We start from the raw sequence: 23,986 nt of genomic DNA, 5'->3' as shown, positions 1-23,986 counted from the left end.
CTCACTCCAGAGCCAGGCCAGGAAAGCTAAGGAGAAACACTGATTCAAGGGCTACTAATTCAATCCCTCACCATGAGGGACTAAAAAGGGGCAACTGTCACCCCAGCTGGCTCCTCCTGTGAGGCTGCCCCAGTGCCACTCCGAGGAGCTGGGAGGCAAGATGGTCCTGTGGGCCCTGTTACAGCTGCAGGCCATGGAGCAGAAAGAGTAGCACTGGAGGTAAAACATCTTGTCTCAAATTTTTGCTTTTATTTTTTATGCTTCAGATCTCCTGCTTTTACTAACCCCTTCTCCTCTTCTGTTTTTTTGGATACAGTTAAATGAGGTGTCACACCTTGCAACACTGCATTTGGTAGCTGGATACAGCCCTGCAGAAATGGAAAACAAATGGTTCTTCCCTTTAATAACATGAAGGTTTATATGCAAATGTGCCCCCAAGTCTTTGCCCTTCTGCTGTCCAAATGGAAGCCTGGCAGGTAGGTGTACGACATGGCTGCCTTGCAGCCTCTATGCCCAGCATCACTTCTCAGGCAGGATAAACCCTATCATGTTTCATGGTCTAAGAGACTCTATGGTCTAGTTAAGTTAAAACATATGAACAGCCATTAATACTAGGTAGTATATTTACCCTGGAGACCTCAAAAGAGCTCTTCCAATCTCTTGATGGATTTCTCTTCCACAAAATCAAGAAGTGACATTGTCAAAATATATAAAAACTGGGGAGGGGGTGGTGATGGTGTCTACTTTCTTTTCTTGCTGCAATTTCAGTTACCACTTATAGCAACCAGTAACATACCCAGTCAGAATCTACTATTTAGTATCAAGTGTTTCATGTCAAGCAGAAATCTACTAGGGAACAAGTGTGTGATTGGCCCAAAACCAGACCCACAATAATGGTTTATCAGGAGGAGAACAGTTTATATACAGTTTAAGGGAATCTGCCTCCCACTGGAGAACTGTATAGCCAGCATCCCAGCATGTTACTGCACTCTGGGGAAATCCATGGAGATGGAGAAGATCTGCAAAGTTAAACAGCAACTTTTCTTGTGGACAAGTGGCAAAAGCTTTCTCCAAAGATCCCACTGCTTCTGAGAAGTGATCTTTCCAAGCCAGATTCCAGTTCTCAGAGCCATTAGCAAAATAGCAGAATGTCAAGGTAGTGAGCAAGCATGGGGTATTTTTATCCCTCCATAACATTTCTAAGGCTTTGGCTAAATCAGATTGTCTGCAATGACAAAAACTTAGCTTACTTCTGAGACCTAAGAACTTTTTGCCTCCTGTGACGTGAGTCATGGCTGCTCTTACAGTGATAAGAAAGAAAAATTACTCTGCCAGTTCATTTTGATCCTCTTTTTATCCTTTCAATCCTACAAGACTATCGGCAGAGCTGACTGGATTTTGTCCAAGACTGGTTGTGAAATAAAAATGCAGCTTGTGTAACATCTTTTAATCACAAGTCTGTTATTGTAATGCTGTATGCTGGAAAATGAAGAAATTATCCAACTCATTAGAAATGAAGTAAGCATAGCAAGTCCTGTAACATAGAGAAGTCACCACTTGCCTATTTCTAGCATTTATGGCCATCTTCTATAGACTCAGATGGTGGTGTGTATGTGGGGAGCTGAACAGCCAGAAGAGGGTAGCATAAGTTAGTTAATAAACCTCATCTGTAAAGCAGACCGATTTTTGAGAGAAACACCTACTTACATTTCTGGTTGCAAAGCACAGAAACATAACATTGAGAAACTCATCACCAGGCTTTTAACAGAACGTGGAAAGGCATTTTTACAATCAGAACTGACAAGGATTAGACCGACAGCAGGACACAGAGCTTTTGGCATTCTCTTAGCTTCTGTTTGACCAATGCCTCTATTAACAAAACTGCACATCCAAAGCAACTTCATTACGTTGCTTTTAGAGGCAACAGTGTTACTGTTAGTTTTTGGCACATTGTCTTGCCTGCAGTGAGTCTGAAAAGCCAGATGGGGAAGTCATGAAAATGGGTAACATTGAGAGCACCTTAAGGAGACTTTTTAGGGCTGAGTTAATAGAACAGAAAACAGGAGCTTGCTGAGTTTACCAGACAAATGAGCATTTGATGGCCAGAATGAAAATGTTCTCCTTGGTGCTGCCCCTAGTGCCTATCCAAAATAAAATGCTGCTCCCAGAGTCTCAATGCAATAAATGAGCATTCACAAATGGAATGTTGCTGTATCTGGCAGGAGCAGAAACACTTCTGTCAAGACACCAGCTCAAAAGAGCTTTGGGGAATCCTCTTCTACACCTATGCTGAGAATTTCCTCTTTGAGGGCTATTTGCCCAGACCCTATGAATGTCCACGGCTGCAAACAGAACTGCATTGCTGCAGGACATTACACAGAGACATATCTACATGGGTTAGCTTGCAAATTTTTCTTTACCCTTTCTTTTCTTTACCTTTTCTTTTCTTTATCTTTTCTTTATAAGAGATCAAATAGCAGCACTTTTCTCTGAGAAGCTGATAGGGATTGCCTGAGGGGTACATGAGAGGAAAAGGAAGACTAGAGGGGCAACCATTATTATCTGCCTCACACTAGTGGTTAGAAATCCCAGATGGTATCAGGCCTCCACTATGCTAGGTGTTGTACACTCACACAGGATAGGAAAAGCTGTAGCCTGAGAAAGGAAGCTGAAACAGACAAAAGGTGAGAGGGAAAACATGCGCAAAGTCATGAAATACCATGCCCAAGAGCATACAGCCAGTCACTCACTGTCCAAGCAATAGAAAATTCCTTTCCCATCAATTTGCTTCTAGCAGAGCAGCTTTAAATTACTCAGAGGCTGCAAGGAGAAAAGGACTGTATGTCTTCTTACACTGTGGAGAGGCACTGAGGAGGTAATACACCATTTACTCATATTTTATTTGTACTCTATATCTGAAGTAAAGTAGAAATGCAAGCTGTATTTTTTTCTATAATTCTTTTCCCTTCACCCTTTCAAAAATAGCACATATAGAAAGCATTGGAACTCTTAATTTGAAAGACTGTCATATCAGACCATAAATGCTAAGCTAGATACCCTTCACCTTGCTGCTACATTGCAGCCACTTTCTCATCTTAAGTGTGTCCATTATCTTTATAGCACACAAGCAGCAAAAAGGAGCAAACAGGAGAAGGAGAGGGGACAGAGAATACTGTATGCAGGTTGCATTAGGGTATCAGACTAATTACATCCCCTGAAAGGTTGAGTTTCAGGTATTGTGAAAACCTTTATGTGACAGGTTCAGATAGTCTTAAAAGCAGCGCTGACCCTCAAATTACCAGTCGCAAACTTCCTCACCATTTCCTCTGGATTCAGCTGTTAGTTACAGAAAGTACTTTTTAAATTACATGCAAATACTCAGCTGCAACATCTGCTTCACTCAGTCCCACAACTTTCAGCATTTTTTATGCCATATAGAAGGAAAATTAGCTATGAAGATTTGTTCTGGACATCTTCCTAAATGATGCATAAAGGTTACAGTAATAAGCTGGTTCCCGTAACAATTCCTGTCTTCCCATTATGCATCTTAGCTTCTCTGATACATAGGAGGTACATTATGGAAAGTGATGCTTGAAGATGTCAGTTTTCTGCATACACATCCCTGCTCTGAGCTGCACTTCTAGGGGATCATTTGCCGTTTGTGTCAGTTTTATTTGGCTGAGCTTCCCTAGTGAGCTGCCTGTCTATTAAAAAGAGTGTGAGGATGTCCAAGCAGAGTCGGCCAGTCTGGATAGAGCTGTTTCCCCTTGCATCTCCATGCTGCCAGGCACTGTTCCCTGCAGAGGGATTTGGACTGATGATGCAGTGGGTAAGGGGACATTACCCCTTAGAAACATGCTTGAAGTGCTGCTGTTTACCTCGCTTCCTGGGTTGGCAACATTTACTGCACTGTTGCTCACTGTCCACAGGCAAGGGTAATGGCTAGGGAAAAAAAAAAAATACAGTATAAATGGAATTACTTATTTTAAAGTAGTTTCCCCTGCACAAGACTTACCACAGTAAAGTGTTATCTGCTAAAAGGCAGCTATCTGGATTAAGTGACTAAATTAGAACGGCCTTGCTGTGCTAAGCGAAAAACCATCAGCCACCATCAGACCGAGTAACCCTGGATAGAGGCATGGGGTGAAATGTATGAATACATATGAGGTTTCAAGATTTAAAGACCTTTTTTGTGAATGCTTACAAATTTTAAAGAATTGCAGCTGATTTCCCTGGCACCTAAATTAGAGAAGATATATGTGCATTTATTTTGGGAAAAGATGAGGGAACATATGATAATGAATTGACTCTTCAGTTCTAATTTCCAGCCAGTCCTACAACTGTTTACTACTTATTTTTATGTTTTCTATTTTCTATTCTATTTATTTATTTTCTATTTTTATAATAGAACATGAATTAGATTGCTACATCCCTTGATGGGAATAAGATCCTCATTTCATGCAGGAGAATAGTAAGGAATTTATAGAGAAAAATAACCTGGCTTTAAAATGCTCACAGATTGTAGGTACCAGAGTTGTTTGTGGCTGTTCCAAGATCCTGGTTTTCAGCAGTGCTGGGGAAAAACAAAGCTCCCATTGATTTCAGAGCAGGAGATAATTAGCTTGTCAGAAAGATCCATCCAGGAATCTTGAGCTGGGCATTTAGGACATGTTTCAAAACCTAGATGTCGATTAAAGCTTGGAACAAAGTATGAATCACCAGGGCAGTCCTACAAGCCTCACTGCTCCTAATACCAGCATTTTCCCATAACTTTACCTGGGTCCAGGGCTGGCAGCTCCCTTCGTGTGTGGCACTGAGAGCAAATTACCATGTGGAGAGGATGGCAAAGTCCAGCTGTCGTGTCCTGAGAATACCTGAAGATTATTGCTGGAGCTCTCCAACAAATTAACTTTGAGGACATAAAAAAAAAAAAAAAAAAAAAAGCAACAAACAAATCCTGAGTGACTATTGCAGAGACATTGTCTTAAGGCATCAGAACATGGGTTGGCTTGAGGAAGCAATCTGATCATCAGGTTCCTAACCACAGACAAAAGGGGAAAATTCATGTATATATCAAGAGAGTAGCAAGGTGCCATTGCAATTCCAGGTGTGATATATAATAAGGTAGAGCACGATGGACATAGGATATGCATTTCTGCAAGTCTGACAGATACATTTCACTGATGATAACTGTCATATGACAGGCAATTTGATACAGATTTCCATATAACTTGAGCTTAAATATTTCTGTTAAGTTGGATGCCTTGTTAAATTATATTTAATGAGCAGGTTATTTTATCCTTACTCTTGTTTCTGACCAGTTTCCTCTGATCAAAGCAGAATTAATCTCTGGAAGTCTGCACTCACATCTAAAGAGTGAAAGGGACTCAAAAGGCATTCAGGCAATACGAAAATGCCCCCATCTGAAGTCAGCTCCTACGATGTCTTTAAAGGCTGCTTTGACTTGAGAGTGAAACTGCTTCAAGGCATGACACTGACAGCAAGCTTGCAGTGCTCTTTTTGTGTAACTGCAATCTGTACTTCAAGCAAGATCATTCAGTCACATTTCTAATTAACAATTGCAGTGCACCCCATGCTTTGTACCTCTTGTTTTGCTGCCTTAAACATAGTCAGTGCATGCAGGGTTCAGTGCAGATTGTTAAGAGACTTATCATGCTCTTCCCCAGCCTCAGCTCTCGCTTGTTTTAATGCTAACCCAAAGCAAGGGTCAGTCAGGCAGAAGGTGCCTGTTCCCTAGAAGCAAAGCAGCAATAGGGTTGTACCTGTAGGTGAATGATTTCTCTGGATGTAGGAAGGTGGGTACGGAGCAGCCCGGTGCCCCCGCAGAGCTGAATACCCCTCGCAGCTGTGGGGAGCTGGCAGAGGCAAAGGTCCAGTGTACTGATAATTAGAGCTTCCTGATGCACACATTGTGTCTGGGTTGGAAATCAACCAGCCACCCACTTGGAGGGGAAAGAGAGAAGAAAACTATTACTGTGCTGGGACACTGCAATACAATAAAGAAAGCAGCCAACCTCCTTGCAGAATCAACTCTGCCTCAGAAATACCAAGCAGATTCCAAGATACTACGTTATGGAAACAAACAAAAAAGACAAAAAAACCCCAACCCAAAACGAAACAACACCAAAAAAAAGCCGCTTCCCAAAATCCCACAACCCAACCATAAAAAGAAGACCTGAAAACCACTAACAGGAAAGGAGACAAACTATCATGGTTTCACACACAAAAAACAAATGAAAGAAAAACTATCATTAAAAAAAACCACAACCGCTACTCCCCATATTTTTTTTACCTTGCCAATGAAAGGTAGATTTGTAGGTGACAAAAATATTCAGATTAAAAAAAAAAAAAAAAAAAAAAAAAAAGAGGGGAGGAAACCCAAAAAATTTCATACAACATCCTGATCCTAGATTCCTTTTAATACTGAAGAACTGAATCATAAGGAAAGTTATCCTTCTATAAAAACTGTCACATTATTTCCTATGGGCCATCTCTCTAATCTTCTTTTATTTTTTTAAGGGGTCCGTTTCTATGAACACAATTCAGGACCCAGTGAATTGCTGATATGATCCCTTTAAGCAAGTCCAAAGTTCCCAGAATGTATCATATCACACAACAAAAGTTCCAGCTGATGTGAATAAAAACCTTACAGTGAGAATATGTCATATGTTGACCGTCAGAGACTGCTTCTGGAGCATCCTTGGAATGGTTTCTGAAAAGCAGAATGCTTAGTGGTAAAACATCTGATTGAGAAATTGAAAAAGAAAGTTAAAAACTATTCACTAAAAAAATGAAAAAGTTGAAATGGAAGGAAATCCATCTTCTTTAATAATTTACAAAACAGCAGTAGCCTCTGCCACAAAGGAAACAGGAACTTGTTTCATGGTATACATGAAAAAATTCCTAAGACTGTGCCAGATCTGGGGGCTGGAACCTGGAATTCTAAATTTAATAAATCTAATGGTGGGCACTATTCCTACTTGCATCAACAGCCCCAGCCTGGCTGCCTGCCTATACCAAGGGAGGACTCTGCCTCCTGCTCAGTCACACAAGCTGAAGGCAGCATTCCCTTCAGAAATGTCAGGAAACCTTGACACTGAGACACAGCAGCTTCTTAAGTGGTCAGAGGAATGGAAAGCAATTCAGATCCTCAGGTACATGGGACAATTCACACATGTGAAGACGTATCAGGCCCAAACAAAATTTATTAGCACCTATGGACTGGAATACACCATTTGGATGTCCCACTACGTTAGCATGGATGATGTAAGTAAAACCTTGAAAGATAAACCACAATTCTTTTCTGATGGGAGCTTCTCTAACATCTTCTATAGTTAGTACATACAAGTTACTTTTAATAAACACATCATACAGTATCACACAGATTTAATGACAGCAGTGTAGTTAACTTACAGTTACAGGGCAATTTCACTTTAGTTATGATTTTTGACACCTGCAAATAACTTTTATTCTCCTTGAGCTATCAAATATGGGATTCATCGGGGTGTAAGTACAACACAGTGATCCTACACAGTGCATAACATTCCTGGGGAAGTTTACACCATGCCATTTCAGGCTTCCTGTGTAGACAGTGATAAGTCAGAGGATGCTAAGATCAGAGGATACTAAGATCAGAGTGCTAAGAACAGAGGATATTCAACCAATTGACTATATTGTGATAATTACACAGAGAGTGTCCCCACTAGTATCAGATCACTGACTATGGATTTAGGACAGTAGAAACAGGACTAAATTATATAATTTATCTTTCACATAGTGACTTGACATTTTTAACCATAGCAGCAGCAAAAATAAAAAACAAAAAACTCACCTTTCTTTTGCATCCAGGAAGGCTTTGGCAAAGGGATTATACTTGATTTTGAGAGCTGTTATCTTGAGTTTACAGAAAACAAGGCATGTTAGTGAAGGCACTTTGGAGTAGCAACTTGACAAAACATCTTCCAGAGTAATGTATATGGAACTGCCTTGGTTAGCCTGACAAAATATATCCCCACACATAATGTTCTCCAGGGCTGATAAAGAGATAGCTTTGCTCAATGCAGAGAGCTGTGCAGTGATCAGTGCCAAATGCAGAACACCGCTTGGGGCAGCTCTACAGTGTGGTTCAGTCTGGCAGTTTCCATGCAATGGTGGACCCTTTCAAGGGGTTTTTAGACACAGAATTATGAACCAAATCTGCAGCAACACTAGGTAAAGGATGTGACATGTGAGTAAGCAATTGTCACGATCTGTCAATTACAGTTTTGGCATTGGTGCTGTTCTGCAATTCTATGTATTATGAGGAGTGGGAAGATGTAGGGTTATCATTATAACTATCAGTCATTGCTGGAGAGATACTGGACTTGAATGTAGGGGGTTTTTTCCAGTAAGGGATTGGGATGCCAGGACAGATGGGCCAGTCTGGAATAGCTCTGGCAGGATATTAAGCGCAACCTGTCTTAGTACTGCAGCCAGACACTAGATTAAACAATGTTCTACTGCAGGGAGAAGACAAGAGTACTAGACTGGATGGAGCATTACACTGCATGGCACTGGTGGGGAAACAAGAAAACAACCAGCCTGACCACGCTGATCTTGTAGTTAACAAGCTTTTGATACATCTCATCCATTGTGACCAAGAGCACAGTGTGGCATCCACCTACCTCTTCATTTTGATAGGCAGTCACAGCTATGAACTGTGTCTCGGGGAAGGAGCAGTTCATCACCATCCTGTGGGGGCCTCCTACACGAACTATATGCACCTGTGGCTCGTATTTATGCAGGGAGTTCAACATTATCTGCAGAAAACAAAACAGAGAGACAGACCCCAGTGCCAGTCTGGTATCTCACAGCTGCTTTTCCACTCTGGCTCTACAACAGGCCAGATCACACTGCTAAACCTTCCCAGTCAGTGATTACTGAGAACAGAAGGGCAGGTGCCTTACTCCCATCTTGATGAGCCACAGAAAAGAACAGAATGATACTTCATTGTATGTGAATTTAAAACATTTGATAGTAAATATATTAGTAAATATCTGTGTTACCAGCTATGGCCTTCAAATCGTTGGGCTTCCAGAGACTGTTTGAAACAGCTGAGGTGCAATCCCTGTCCTACTTTGACTTTCTGAAAGACTCAGAATCACTATCACTGAAATCAGAGCCAGGAAGGAGCTGAGGCAGTCATCTAGTCATGTTTCTGGACAAGAGAAAGTGTATCTAAACAAGCCTTGGCAGATGTCTCTAACTAAAAAAGCTGTGAATAGCTTTAATTCCACAATACACATTCCTCAGGAAGTCTATTTCCTGATTCTCTCTATGGCAAAAAAAAGGTATTTTTCTTAAAAAAAACATTCTTCAAAAAGTGCTGTATGCATGTATCTATGTGGAAGAACACAGCCATTAGCATATGCACTGCTAGTCAGCTATTACTTTCTAATTACACCACAGAATGGGAAGCTGAAGCATAGAGTGGGGACATGGTTACCTTAACACTGTTGTCAAGAGTTCAAAAGAAAACAAGGGAACCTTCAGTCATTTCTTATTTAGTGACTTTTATTTGGTGACTTTTCTCTGGGCTCCGTTTCTCATATGGCTTTTCATCCCCTGCTTTCAATTTTTTTCCTCTCTGCCTGACCATATATAAATAGCATGTTCCCTTGTTTATTTCCCCAGGGGCTCCTTGACCCTCCAAGTTGGTTTCCTGTAGCTTTTCTTATTCCTGTGCATACTTTTCTGAGGACTTAAACTTTTCTGAGGACCTGGATGCAGGGCAAGAATTTGCAAATTCAGGTCCCATTCTATGCTCCACAATTAATCTTGTGTGTTGATTCCATGTGTGAGTTGGGAAGTCAGGTCATCTTTCTGTTCTCCTGTCTGTAAAAACTAATAAATTTAGCACCTAACAACAGACTTATGGAAGTAACTCGCAAATCTAATGGAAATAACAGGGGATGTATAATATTTATATGAAAGAAATTGATTCTGGGCTGGCAAGTATCACCCAACGTAGGAGTTTTGTACAAAACAAACAAGCAAACAAAAGGTCTTGTGCAACATTTTACCTTAGATGCACCATCAAAAATAAAATAAAATACAAAACAAAACTAATTTTCCTGTTTGCATTTTTAAGGGGTTCAAAGAGAAAGTCACTTATTTCTGGTACATGTGGTTTCTTTCCAAAGGCCAAAGCTGATTCAAGAGAATATTGATAATTATCATGATGCAGAAGCAGACATAGTAATTATTTCATTTAGGAGCAGCCTTTTATTCTGCTATCTGACTCCTGCCAACATTCCACTTACACCAAACAACATGGGGGAACACAACAAAAACCTAATACCCATGACCATTTTTTCCCCCTTCTCTGAAGTCCTGTGTAAAAATCCCCAGCACACAAGACCAACTCTGAAAAGCCCTCTGATGATTAAGTAAACCACAGCACTCTGTTTCTCTTAACATCAAGAAGTCCATTAAAATCTGAAAGCTCCAATTAAGGCCTGTTTATTCCTGTTTACATTTGGCCTCCAGAAAATAATTGGCATCTGTGGGTGAAGAGGCCCTGTAAGGGCCTCTATAATTATATAAATGCACCCTTGATATTTCTTGATTGGTAGGTGCTTGCAATTGAAGCCAAGAGGTGTAGGGGGAAACATCAAGCCCTACCTGCCCACTCCCATTGAGCTTGTTGGTAAGTTTGACTTTGCTGAAGGAAACGGCAGCTTTCATCCAATGGGCCCCAAAGTTGGGAGAGTCTGGGTGGATGTAGACACAGCTGTGACTTGGTGGCTCTGGTTTCCCAGCTGGCACCCATTCTCCATTGACATACTTCCAGCGGTGGCCATCAGTTGGGGCAAAGTCCAAGAGGAAGGAATACATAGCATTTGGATCCAAGCCCGACACGCTGATCTTCAGAACAGGGAACATCCGCCTGGCCAAGAAACAAAGGGAAACTAGGTTTTGAAAGACTCTCCCCACTCTTTTTTGACCAGATGCTTACAGATTAGGTTAAGGAAAAAAATACCGTCCCTCCGTCTAGCTGAGATGTCTCTAAAAGGTTAATTCTTCATTTTATTTTTATTTTATTTCAAGCATTCGGAAAAAAAACCCCAACGTTATTTCTGAAGTGGGGAATTGAGGTCTTGCTCATGCCAAGAGTTATGAATACATCCTGAATTATTATTACAGGGATATATTTTAAAGTCTGTACTTAGCTGAAATGGGTTCTCTCCCTTTCTGAAGTGCAAGTATTCACATGCTGTCCCATTTCTATCAAACTAATCTCCAGTTCGAGAACTCTGGTTAAAATCCTTGACTTTAGACCTCACATTTGGCATTTCTTCTAGTAATTTAATCCCACTCTTCCATATTCCCTCACCTTCTGCTTTAAGTTCCACCTTAGATGCAATGTTGTCCCTTACTGAGCTCTAAACATTTATCATCCATCCTTCATGCCATCCTGTGCATTTAACACTGAAATCCTGCCTTTGTTCAGTTTGAGGAAAATGCTCCTTTTGTACTTAAAGGTCTAATAGTACCTATTCTCAATCCCTTTCTAAGTATTATTTTTTCTTTTGCAATGGAGATTTGCAGCAGCTTACAGCTAGACTTCCAGCAATTTTCTGTCTGTCCCAATACTTGTGATCCATACCAAAAGGTTTTGAATGGGCATCTCTGGCTTGAAAGTCTGCAGCAATGGAGTTACTGGGCTCAAATAATTCCAGGAACAGGGAAAAACAGGAACAGGTCAGCAGAACAGAGGAGTCTCCCCACCAAGGTATCCTATTCATTAAGTTCCTTTTCTTGTCAAGGATTACATGTCATTACTGTGAATTATTATTATAAATCTTACGTATCATCTCCTACATTCTTCTTATATGAGTAAGAGACCTCCCTGCCCAAGACACATCCACACTGACCTCTCCTGGCAAATGCCATTTTGCTGTGCCACGTTTTTCTGCACATGCCAATCAACCATCAAGCCCCTTTTCTCTACAGGTAGAGAGAGACTGGTTACCCCAAACAATTACAGCAATTGCTTGAGGTCCATTGCCATGGGGCTAAGTGCAAGACATCCAAAATACACAAGAAGGGAACTAAAACTCCAGGCTCTCTCAAGGGACACCAAAAGTCTTTGCCCCTGCAGCTATAGTCTCCAGTGACACTCAGCTGCAGATGATTAACTGTCCCCCACGACATCACACTCACCACCTACCTTTCTGTACACCTTTATATACTGTTTGCTGCATATGCTCATCAACCTTATGCTAACAGGAAAAGACAAGATTACAGAAACTTGGGATTTTTAATCTAATAGAAATTCTTGGTGATGTCGGGCTAATGCAGCATTGTGAAAGAGATATTGAACTGTGATCTTTCTAACTGAATAGAAGCTTAGCCAAGGATTTATATGCTATATTTTATGTGTCCTGACCAGAATGCACCAGCTATCAAATTGGAATGTGATACTTTTATGGATGCATTACTCCCCACCCCCCTAGGCCCCCTGCAGTCAAGTCTTCAGAGAAACACACTTAGATATTTAGTTGGAATTGGAGGGGAAAATGCAACCACATGAAAATTTAATTTCACTAGATTCTTTAGAACTATTTGTATTACATACAGATTGTTAATTCCTTTGCCCATAATGCAGACTTCTCTCTCTGCCTTTCTGCTTGAGAGGCTTGAGTTTATCCCCAAAAGACCTATAGCCTAGGCCAGAAGATAATACAGTCATCATCAACTCTAACCTCCTGTATCACAGAGACTATAGCACTTCCCTGTGTTTTCCCTGCATTAACCTGCTTCACACACAGTAGATCCCTGCCTCACATGAACCAGCATGTCTTGACTGTACAGAATCTAGCAATAGAAAACTTACGCCCTCACTTGTTCTTCTGATTAAGTAGCTTTAATGTTAAAATTGCATTTGTCTGTCTTTTAGCATGGCAAATGATTTCTCCAAATTTGTTTCGGTCAAAATGTTTGTTTCAGTGATCAGGTAGGTACACATGGCAGGTACATCTCCATTATTGCAATAGCTGAGCACTTCAGCCTCTTCAATTTATTTAGAGAAGGTCTGCTACAATTACTCCACAGTACAGAACTTGAGTGGAAAGATGTTGGATATCAGACTCGAATGTGTAATAACCAGTAAAATCACTTTACCATTTAAGCCTGGAAAGGGCTTCTTCCCCTCCTCCCAGCTCAAATTCACCTGAATTGATCCACTGTGGATTCTCCCCATGTGCAGAGGGGAGTACTGGCGCCTTCCTGCCTCCAGGCAGTAATGTGGACTGCAAAGACTCAGGACACTGCATAGCTAATATGGTATAAACACTGAGAAAGAAGACCTGCTCAATCAGAAAAGAGAGAGTTTGATATTTTAAATTCCAATTAAATACAGTAAATCTAAAAAAAAAAAAAAAATAGGAGAGTGATTTCCACCCTATCAGCTGCTCCCATTGGGATGTATTTTGTGATACAGCATGCAGTTTAATTTTACTGATACCTATCCTGTTCAGAATATATCTGGCTTTCCTGTGTACCTAGGGATACTGCCGTGGCAGGTGGTTATTATAATGAAGTACAATACAGCACAGAGAGATAACTTTATATTACTAACACTGAAGTTGGATCATCTAATTATGACATTTTGGGACACTTGGTACCAATTAGAGATTACTCAGTCACAACAGATCTAATTGTACAGGCTAAAATTTGACACTTGAGGATCACTAATCAATCAGCCTTTCATCATCTAGGATGATCCTTTATCAGGTTTCAGTTTAACTTCCTAATTTTGCTAACAAAGTGTCTGCACAAACTATCTTAGTTTTCACACACAGAAATTCAGACTGGCTCTTCTCATTAACTGTAAAAAACAGTTTTCAAAAGCATTTCATATACCCATCAGCAAGAATGATTGAGTTAGTTCTACTGATTTAAGCAGCAGTAGAATTAAATCAATATTTTTTCTATTGAGAATCCCTCTGGAGACAATGACTGCAGAATCTTGAACATGAAAAAAACTGAGCACTCGCAGGAAACTGTCTCAAGTTTGTCTCCTTTTGAATAGCAAAGAGTTGTTCTGAGAGCTTTGCTGCAGGCCACTGTCTGTAGTTCCTTTATTTGGTTCGCTGATGTATTTGTTATGGCACACACTTTCAGAAATTCAAGAAACCCTTCTTCATAGTCCCTGATGCTACAGTAACTTTGTTAAAAGGTTTTATGGAGATGATAGTGTGAGACACTTTTAGAACTACTTGTTTAGAGATTGCTGTAGTTTGATCATAAAGAATTTACTCCTGCCCCACTGACATTACTAGAGCTGTCACTGGCTTTAGGAAAAATAGGATAAAGCTGGCACAATGAAATTAAACGTAACAAGGCATATTCAAATAAGGATTCCCGTGTCATCATCAGAAAAAGATTTTAGTTATGCACTCACCTAGACATTTTAGAGAGAACTAGTATCACCATGAAATTGTGATTCATATTAGCTGAGAGGAAAGAAACTGAAAAAATCCTATTGGTAGGTGAGATTCTTTGTCTTAATTTGAGGCAAAAATGTCTTATCTCAATTTTGGTCACACACTAAGGAGTCAGTTTAAGCTACCATACAGTAAGCCAAAGTTCCACTCAGAAGGGTACTGTAGCTGCAGTTTTAAAGGGAATTTAAAGGGAATTTAAATCAAGAAAAAGCAGCTTCTCAGTGTAAAAAAGAGAATCTCAGCAGAAGGTTTCTATCCCTGTATGTTATAAGGCAGAATCAGAATGGCAATAAGCAGTGTTACACCAAGAGCTTGCATTTGGGAAGGCAGCTGTTCTCTTAACAGAATAACCTTGCTGAGACAACAGACTATTTTTCCTTTTAACTGCTTTCCCCTATGTCTCTTGCCAACCTGCAGCCAACAGTAATATCATCCACAATTTCTGCTAAATCAAAGTCTGCAAAATTAATAAAAGTCAAACCACGAAAGTAAATTTCCATCTCCATCTCTTAATCCTTCTCTCCTACGCAAATCTCCCGAGAGGTCTCACGAAAGAAACATCTGCACGGTGAGGATGGGGGAGAAAAGCAGAGGGGTAGTGAGGGTACATTAAATAAAAACCTTAGCATGACTGCACTGTAAAACCTTATTCTAATAGCTGCTTGCCTTTTATGGATTGGACTCTGCTGTCAGCCAGAGCAGGACCACTATAGAGAGCTTCCCTCAGGCCAGAGTCTGATTCAGCATTAGGATCCTTCTCAGCGGGTTTCCTACTCCTTTCCTATGTGTTTTGCAAATAGTCAGATATGTTCCATTCACACCATAATATTTCTTCTTGCTAAAACTTTGTGTGTTAAACAATATTCTGCACTTGTTTCTATGAGCACCAGCAGCAACTACAAAGCAATACAATTATGGGACCGTGCAATCTGGACTGCAGATACACACCATACAGGGCATGGTTGATGGTACCCCATTTTAGTACAGACTGCTTGTACAAACTGTTAATATCTGGGGCCAGAGAGAGACAGGAATTGCAGCTGGGATAACAACACCAATCTGTACTGTGCAGTAATTTGCAGTCTGCTGGTAAAGACTTGCTCAGAAAAGCAGATGATTTATCAGTACAAGAAGTCATTCAAATTGTTTTGAGAGGTACCGTGTATTCCCTTGCAAAAGTTCCCTTTATGTGTAGCCTTAAGTCAGCCACTACATTTCTCCAGAACATTTCACAAGCAGGAATAATGGGTGGCAGGAACGGTTTAGCAGTGATCAAAAAGGAGCAGGGACACCTCAGTCTCTTCACATGCTGATTTTAGGGGACTGCAAGGCTGCAAGGATAAAACTCCTTATTCAAGTCTGCACACACAGTTTATTGTTATACCACTTAACCCCCCTGACTATCACCTACACTTAGTCCCCAGTGCTGAGCAGATCACTCACCTGCCATTCTTGGTCACGATCATCTCATTAGTGACTTCCCTGAATCTCTGCCAGAGCATCGCATCCTCCAGAACAACCTGGAGCTGTTTCTCAGTGGGGTCACCTTTGTCTCTCCCAGCCCGAAGTTCACTCTCCACCACGCTGAGTAGCCTGGAGACAGTGCAGTCACTGGGTTTTTTGCAGCCCAGATCTTCCATGATGATGACTTTGCTGCCAGAAACTTCAGGTAGCTGTTAAAAGACAAAAACAATGAGCTACATCCAAAAAAAAAAAAAAAAAAAAAAAAAAAAAAGAAAGAAAGAAAAAAGAAAAAGCAAACCCAAGAACAAGTCAGTTCATTGGGCACTGTCTAACAAAGGTGCTCTCCTCACTCTTTTGCCACCGACCAGCTCTGCCCTCAGGAAGTCCCAATGGGCAGTGACACCAGTGTGTGGAGGTTTACGCAGAGGCTCCACACGAAAAGAGGACTATCTCCTAATTACCTGTCAGACGGTCAGGTGGGTGGCAGGCTGATGACTCAATTGGCTGCCTTGAAAGAAGAGTCCTCCATCCAAATTAGCATGCTTTTATCTTTTTTCAACCTGAAGTGGGTCTAATTGTTCTGCTTGAGAACCAGATTTCCATTAATGAAAATTGTTTCATTTCCAGACTGAAACAATGCATGGAAATTGCGTTCATGCTGATGTGGACCCTAACTGGAGGAGCTGGTAACAGTGAAGATAGTTACACAGAGCAGGTACACTTAAAGTATTTTCACCAGGCATGTGGAATAAATGCATTAATCTCGCTCCTCTATGTTCCTAAATAAAAATGTAACACTAAGAGACCCTTCTGCACTGAGGTTTCAGTGCACAAGGAGAAAGTACCAACCCGACATCCCACTGTTGATGCCTACTGTGTACATCCCTTGCTCCCAATGTCATTCACAAAACCCCCTGATGCACCTTACAAGCCACTGAGCTCCCCTCTAGCTGCATTTCCAGGGACAGACCCCATGCTCCTGGGGCTGGGTGTGAGCCCGGCTGCCTGAGGCCTGGCATTGCTGACCTGCTCAAGGTTCATCTCACACAAAAACTCCCTCAGCATCCCTCAGACAGGCATTCCCCCTCGCATCAAGCTGAGGCCTTCTCCAACAAGACTAATACAGCTGCATAGAACTCTCCACAAAGAAGCCACCATTTTATTAAGAAGTCCAAGAATTTCAGCACTTAGTCAAGGGTATGGCTTCAGTTCCATGCCTAAAGGGTTAGGTGGGGGCCATGTGAATACTGGTGACCCATAAACACCAGACCCTGGCACATAGCAAGGCATGTGAGTGCCTGGTTTATCCTGATGCACCTAGGTCTGAGAGCATCTCTGAAACTGCTGGTCTGTTGGACATCACAGAGTCAGGAACTTGATTACAAAAGCATACTGATGAAAGTCATTTTTAGAGAAATATATTTTCTAGCTACTCACCAAGAACTTTGCATTCATTTCATTCAATAGGCCCCACTGAATTCCAGTTCTTTCTAAAAGATGAAATGACTTGGTGAATCACTGATGCGATTTGTCAAAAGCAAAAGTCTGGAAAACTTTGTAAAACAGGATTTAAGTTAAATCCATCACTTGACAAAGCTCAACAGATTTTGCAGTTAAAAAAAAATTAGAGATACTATCTACCTAATCTGTAAAGGAGAGACTTGATCTTATTTCCATTCTATGGCCTCTTGTTTGGGAACTTGTCCTACTAATCCCTCAAGCCCTACATTGAGCAACTAAATCTAAAAAAATGATGTGTGGAAATAGGTCTTCGACTAACTAACTAACTAAATGGTACTTTCAAACTTCACACCCTAACTCATCTCCCTGCTCTTCACCCTCTATGTACCTATTTTTAATTTTCAGCTCTTAAAAAAATCACCTAGACTACCATATCAGTCAACTCACATTATGAGTTATACTGGGAGGTGTCAGATACCAACTTCTTGTTAATATCCATCTCACTTTCACTGTTCAAACACTGAGGAATGTATTTAAAAATCTATAGGATATTTAGGTACTTGAAATTATCTGGAAAAATATTTGCACCTTAGGTAGTATGTTTGTGTAACATGGAAGATGTTTATGTTTGGGTTCTCTTTTCCAAATGGTTAAAGAGGAGAGAGAAGCTACTACTGTGATTTTTCCCTGCATGCGATCAAATGGTGTAGTAAATGCATATGTGAGACAGGTTTCAGTTTCATTATATTAAAATGTAAATAAATACAGGAATCAAAAGTGGTTGAAGTACTGTGTATTTCAGTTCAACAACTTCAGTTTTTCAGACAGCTCTAAAACAAATGCATCTGTTATTTTGGTATTTAGTTAGTTGGTTAGTTAGTTAGTTGAAGCCCTATTTCCCCACAGCTTTTTTTTTTTTTAGAATTAATTGCTCAGAAATCAGAATACTCAAAGTTGAGGCAAGCAAAGAGACAATAGCCCATAAAAGTAGTAATATTTCAGTATCATAGAATCATAGAATCATAGAATTAGCCGGGTTGGAAGGGACCTCAGAGATCATCTAGTCCAACCCTTGACCCACTGGAGCAGTTGCTAGACCATGGCACTGAGTGCCACATCCAGTCTTTTTTTAAATGTCTCCAGGGACGGAGAATCTACCACCTCACCGGGCAGTCCATTCCATAGCCTAATCACCCTCTCCGTGAAGAAATTCTTTCTAATATCTAATCTAAACCTCCCCTGGCGCAACTTAAGATTGTGTCCTCTTGTCTTGTTGGAGGTCATCTGTGAAAAGAGTCCAGCTCCCACCTCGCTACATCCTCCTTTCAGGTAGTTGTAGACAGCAATGAGGTCTCCCCTGAGCCTCCTCTTCTTCAGGCTGAACAGCCCCAGCTCTCTCAGCCTCTCCCCATAGGGCCTGTGCTCGAGTCCCTTCACCAGCCTGGTTGCCCTCCTTTGGACTTGTTCCAGGGCCTCTACATCCTTCTTAAACTGAGGGGCCCAGAACTGGACACAGTACTCGAGGTGTGGCCTCACCAGCGCTGAGTACAGGGGAAGAATCACCTCCCTGGACCTGCTGGTGACGCTGTTTCTGATACAGGCCAGGATGCCATTGGCCTTCTTGGCCACCTGGGCACACTGCTGGCTCATGTTCAGTTTCTTGTTAATGCAGACTCCCAGGTCCCTTTCTGCCTGGCTGCTCTCCAGCCACTCTGTCCCCAGCCTGTAGCGCTGCATGGGGTTGTTGTGGCCAAAGTGCAGGACCCGGCACTTGGCCTTGTTGAACCTCATCCCGTTGGAATCGGCCCAGCTCTCCAGTCTGTCCAGGTCCCTCTGCAGAGCCCTCCTGCCTTCGAGTTGGTCTACACTTCCCCCCAGCTTGGTGTCATCTGCGAACTTGCTGATGATGGACTCAATCCCTTCGTCCAAGTCATCGATAAAGATATTAAAAAGAACTGGGCCCAACACTGATCCTTGGGGGACACCACTGGATGGTAGTTACACATAGTTCTTTTTCTTGACAAGTACAAAGGGAAGTAGCTTGGTTTCCAGAAATACTGACTGCCCATCTCTCCCACAGGGCTTCAGACACCAGATTAGAGCCTCCAAAAAATCAGATTCCATCTGCCTTCCTCAAGATGCTTGAAGATTAAAGGAAATAAAAACCACACACAAAAGAGACAACAGTTCATGTTGGTGGAAGGGTTTTAAGATGAGGAAGTGAAACACTGTCACCACGCGACACTGGTGAACTGCTGGAAGTAGAGGATGTGCTCAGCATAGGTGGGTTGGAAATGGAACCAGCCACAAAGCAAAAGAAAAGGAGGTCCTGCCCTGAGTATACTGCTTGCCCAAAGCACTCCTGGGACAGAGTTGTAGAAGAAGAAGGAGGTATTGAAGGAACGGATAATGGAACTATTCCAGTGCTGGGCAGGGAAGCAAGTTCTTCATCAATTAGACTAGATTTTTCACAGCTAATATCCCCCAGGGGGAAGCACAAAGGTATTTGCTTTGGGCTATCACACCAAAATTTGTATTCTGCACAATAATAAAATGTATTTTCAGATAGTAACAGTAAGTTAAACTTCAGTGCTCACCATTATCACTTACACAAGATACATGATATTTGAAAGTCTTGGGCCCCAGAAGAAAAAAACAACCCATAAATCGAATTTTTATTTTTTTAAATACCTCTCATGCAGTTTAAATTTTAATTTTATAACTATGTTCAGGATGCCTGCAACCACAGCATTTTCCAAAATAAGAATAGCTACTTATGAATAGTTACTTGGGCTAGTATGAAAAGCCTAATTGATATTTTCAGCATGGGGAAGGGTGTTCCAGCTGTAGGAGTTGAGATTAAGAGCAATCTGTGGTATCCAGAAGGCAGAGTTCACCACTGACTTATCTTTCCAGCCTAGAAGAATTAGTTAAAGAACTAACAAGTTTGCATGCATGCAAGCAAATGGTCAGCTGAATGTGCCCAAGGTTTTACTTTAACATACCCATTCAGACCCATGTGAAACCCTCCACACACATCAGGCTTCCTCATGTCATACAGTGTGTCTGCTTCACACAGCTGCCACAGGAGAGGGCTGCAGAAGAGAAACTTGACAGATTCATAGGGCAAGTTGTATGCTTGTTCCTGACTTTTACTTAAAAAAAATACCAATGGTGGAAATCTTTACTTTTAATGTTTAGTCTAGTTTAGGGGACACAAGAGGTATTCTCTAGTCTTGTATCTCTCTGTTCACCTAAATAGTGACTCTGAATATTTGCCAATATTCACTTTCTTGCAAGATTAGTTTTTCCAAGTTTAGAGATGCTGAAACCAAGGCACAAACAGATTAATATTACCGGACTCAGGTATTGCTGGGGCACTGAGATTAACCCATTCTCAGATGTAAGGTGTTTTATTTTGGGGCTGAAAGTTAAATGTCCCTGAAGCTAACATTTTAAGAAAAGGTAGCTGTTAAACTGAAAGAGTAACAAGGTGACCAACAATCATTGCCACCACAAGCGGGACAAAGCAGAGCTGAAGGACAGAAGACACCTCTTGTACTTGCCTCCCGCTTAGTTAAACAAGCAAAACAATAGGGGAATTAGAGGGACCAATAACTACACATACAAAACTTGCAGTGTTTTAAACTTCCCCTGAAATTCAGCTGGGAGAGCTGGGCACTTCCAAGCAGGGAGCAGACACCTCCTGGCTCACAGCTAGTCAGAAATAACCTCTACTAGTGAAAAATGCAAGTACAAGACTCGTAATAATCTCCAGCCACGTCCAGGATTTACTGATACGAAATCAGTGACCCATATTTTTAAATTAAATGAGGACTGGTGAGATCAGTGAAAGAAAGAACAATCCTGCAACACTGAACTGCAGTTTATTCACCAAGTTACATCAAGAAAAAGCAGGGTGCTATTTTTGACTTTCTAATTAAACTCTTTCAAAAACCTTGTGGGTGACCAGCTGGTGAGATACAGCAGGAAAAAGAAAAAGGAAAAAAAAAAGTAATTAAAAGAGGCCTTCCTTGCCTTGACATTGGATAGTTGTTTTTTGGCCTTTAGGTGCATGTTTCCCAATAAAAGGCAGCCCTTCGTGATCAGATGAAATCACAGAGAACAAGACTCACTCTTTCCATCTCCAAAGCTCCCACTGAACTATTAAAACAAGTAACCCCCCTGTGAACATTCAGTCCCAACAGCACAGGGAAATGTAACCTCCATCACCATGACACCCCCAGGAAATCAACACCTATCAGCTACCAAGGAATAATTAAGAGAGGATAAAAAGACAGCTGCTTTCCCTCTGTTGTTAATCATGGATGCAGCCCCTTAAGAGATTGGTAGGTTAGAAGAGACTTAAAGAAGATTAGCCTTTTCATTAATGTGGGGGGAGAGGGGACAGTTTCAATAACTTACCATCAGGTATGTTTTTAGCAGTCAGACAGGCAGTTTGTTCAAGTAGTACTTCCCTGACTGGTGTTATAATTGAGATTATAATTTAGATTAATTCTGAGCCCAGAAAACATGGGAAGCTTTCTAAGACCTCTTTTCTTTTCAAAAAGTAAGGAAGAAAAAAATTAAAAAAACCCATGAAAACCTAAAAACAGAAACGACAAAAACCAACCAACAAAAAATCCCCAAGGCAACAAAAAAAAAAAACAAACCCAAAAACCCAACAAAACACCAAACCAAACAAAAAAGGGCAAAAAAATCCAGCCTGATCTAGTCAAGCTTGTGATGTAAGCAAGTTAGCTTGTTCTAAACAGTTACTCTGCTTTTCCTTTATCTGTTTTTCCTACTTGAAGATCCTCAGCACTATATCCAGGCATGAATCAGTATGTAGAGCAAGAAATTATTACCATCCCCATTTTTAAGCTTAGAAAATAATAATAAAAATTTAAGAGATTCTAAACAAACACATAATTTCTATTTACAACTTCTATCAAAAATAGTAGGTTCAGTGTTTAAATCTGATAAATCAAATGTGCACTTTTGACTTGGATGTGTAAAGCTAAGCTTTTTTCTAACTAAGAGTTAAAAAGTTGCTAATATAACTCTGAAAAGTGGAGAGGCTGACGCAACCTGTTACACACAACTAGAAAACACAGGAGTACATGCCATAAAGTAATTTATTTTCATTCCATGTTTTAGAAAGCGACAGCCCTTCAGAGCTGCAATGAAATCATGTTGGACAACCAATACTTTCAATATACCGTTTCCCCCCTGTGCCAGTGTTATTCCACACGTGGTTCTGAAGAGATTTTAAAGCACAAACCCTCAGGAAAAAGCTCTCTCAGCAATGCCTCAAGGGAGCTGAAGAAAAACTTACAAGGGTTTCTAATAGGTTAACTTAAAATACTGATCCCAAAGATTGGCTGCTTAAATATACTTTTCCATCTGTAATTAATCAGACACTTTCTTCAGAAAAGTGAGGAAACAGGATTTTTTTTCCCCCTTTGGGCTTCTACAAGCTTCTACCCCCACTGATCTTGCAACTGAGTCTGAACTCAATAGGAAGGGTATAAGTTAAAGTAGGAAATAAATGTCACTCCTCAACTTCAAACTTCTTACATCCATAAAATACCTTCTCCTGCAAGTTTGGTGGATGGAGAAGGGAAAGGGGAAGACATGAGAGTATTGCAGCCTTTCAAGTCTTGTCACTGAACTTGAATGTGATGCTGACACCTCTGCCCCAATATTTATAAATAGGATGCATGGGGACTAGATGTAGTACAACTGATAAACCCCTCCAGAGTATTCTTAATGAACAAGGTCAGCTGCAGAATAGATGCCCTAGAGGGGAACTGACCATTCATTGTTTAGAGTTTTCAAGTGAAGACTAAATTTTATTTTTTTTTAATAATTCAGGTATTAAGACCTCGGCATTAGAACTATGTGGCAAAGTCCAACAGCTTCATTGTTATGCAGGAGGCCAAAGTAAGTAAGAAAAATAGCTCTAAAGCTATTAAATATGGAAAGGATTTATTGCCATTTGGATTCATGACCATCTTGATATGAAATAGATAAATCAAGCTCTCTTAATGGTCCTTGGAAGCTTTAAACTTTTCCAAAAATAGAAAATATGAAGCCGAGTTTTCTATATTGCAAGAAGACAGGCTGCTGCTTCTTTTTTAAACAAAACTTTGGAGTTTCCCATTGGTCAGAAATTTCAGTTTAAAACAAGCCTTGTCCCAAAGCTGACTTAAAAAAAACCCAAAAAAACAAAACCAAAACCAAGAAAACTGAAAACACTGCCTCACACAGCAGAGAAGTCTCACCACCAACAACTGCTTTGGTTTGCCCTGTCAACCAGAAGGAAGTTGTTTAATGTACTCCCAACAGCTCAATCCACAGCTCTGTTACACTGCCAAGGAATATTAAAACCACAGCAAGTGTTCTGATATTTATTAGGCATAAACATAAATGGACATACTTTCTGAAAGTTAAAAAAAAAAACCAACAACAAAAAACCCACAAAAAATTAAACTAATTGCTTCCAACTCTATTTTTAGCATACATTCACAAATAATTGGCTTTTTACC

The 23,986-nt window shown here is 40.7% G+C and overlaps 1 protein-coding gene across 3 annotated transcripts; it reads right to left on the bottom strand.

Moving 5' to 3' along the window:
• Positions 1-609: 609 nt before the first annotated feature.
• TBX19 (T-box transcription factor 19) lies at positions 610-22,070 on the bottom strand. 3 transcript variants are annotated; one of them, XM_071758905.1, is made up of 11 exons: positions 21,861-22,070; positions 20,441-20,544; positions 17,412-17,464; positions 15,954-16,183; positions 10,684-10,948; positions 8,685-8,819; positions 7,853-7,914; positions 6,672-6,733; positions 5,784-5,963; positions 4,777-4,909; positions 610-3,942 (listed from the first exon to the last, which is right to left on the bottom strand). In XM_071758905.1, the coding sequence occupies exons 2-11, from the start codon at positions 20,442-20,444 to the stop codon at positions 3,708-3,710; spliced, it is 1,359 nt and encodes a 452-aa protein (XP_071615006.1). In that variant the 5' UTR covers positions 20,445-20,544; positions 21,861-22,070; the 3' UTR covers positions 610-3,707. The 3 variants fall into 3 exon arrangements, with proteins under 3 accessions (XP_071615006.1, XP_071615016.1, XP_071615026.1); XM_071758915.1 differs by lacking the exon at positions 21,861-22,070 and having other exon boundaries at positions 20,441-20,715; XM_071758925.1 differs by having other exon boundaries at positions 3,822-4,909; positions 21,861-22,069.
• Positions 22,071-23,986: the final 1,916 nt, after the last annotated feature.

This window comes from Heliangelus exortis, chromosome 1 (assembly GCF_036169615.1).
Source record: "Heliangelus exortis chromosome 1, bHelExo1.hap1, whole genome shotgun sequence".
In the NCBI taxonomy this organism is placed as follows: domain Eukaryota; kingdom Metazoa; phylum Chordata; class Aves; order Apodiformes; family Trochilidae; genus Heliangelus; species Heliangelus exortis.
The sequence above is the reverse complement of the archived record's forward strand: the minus strand, read 5'-3'. Positions and strand labels throughout refer to the sequence as shown.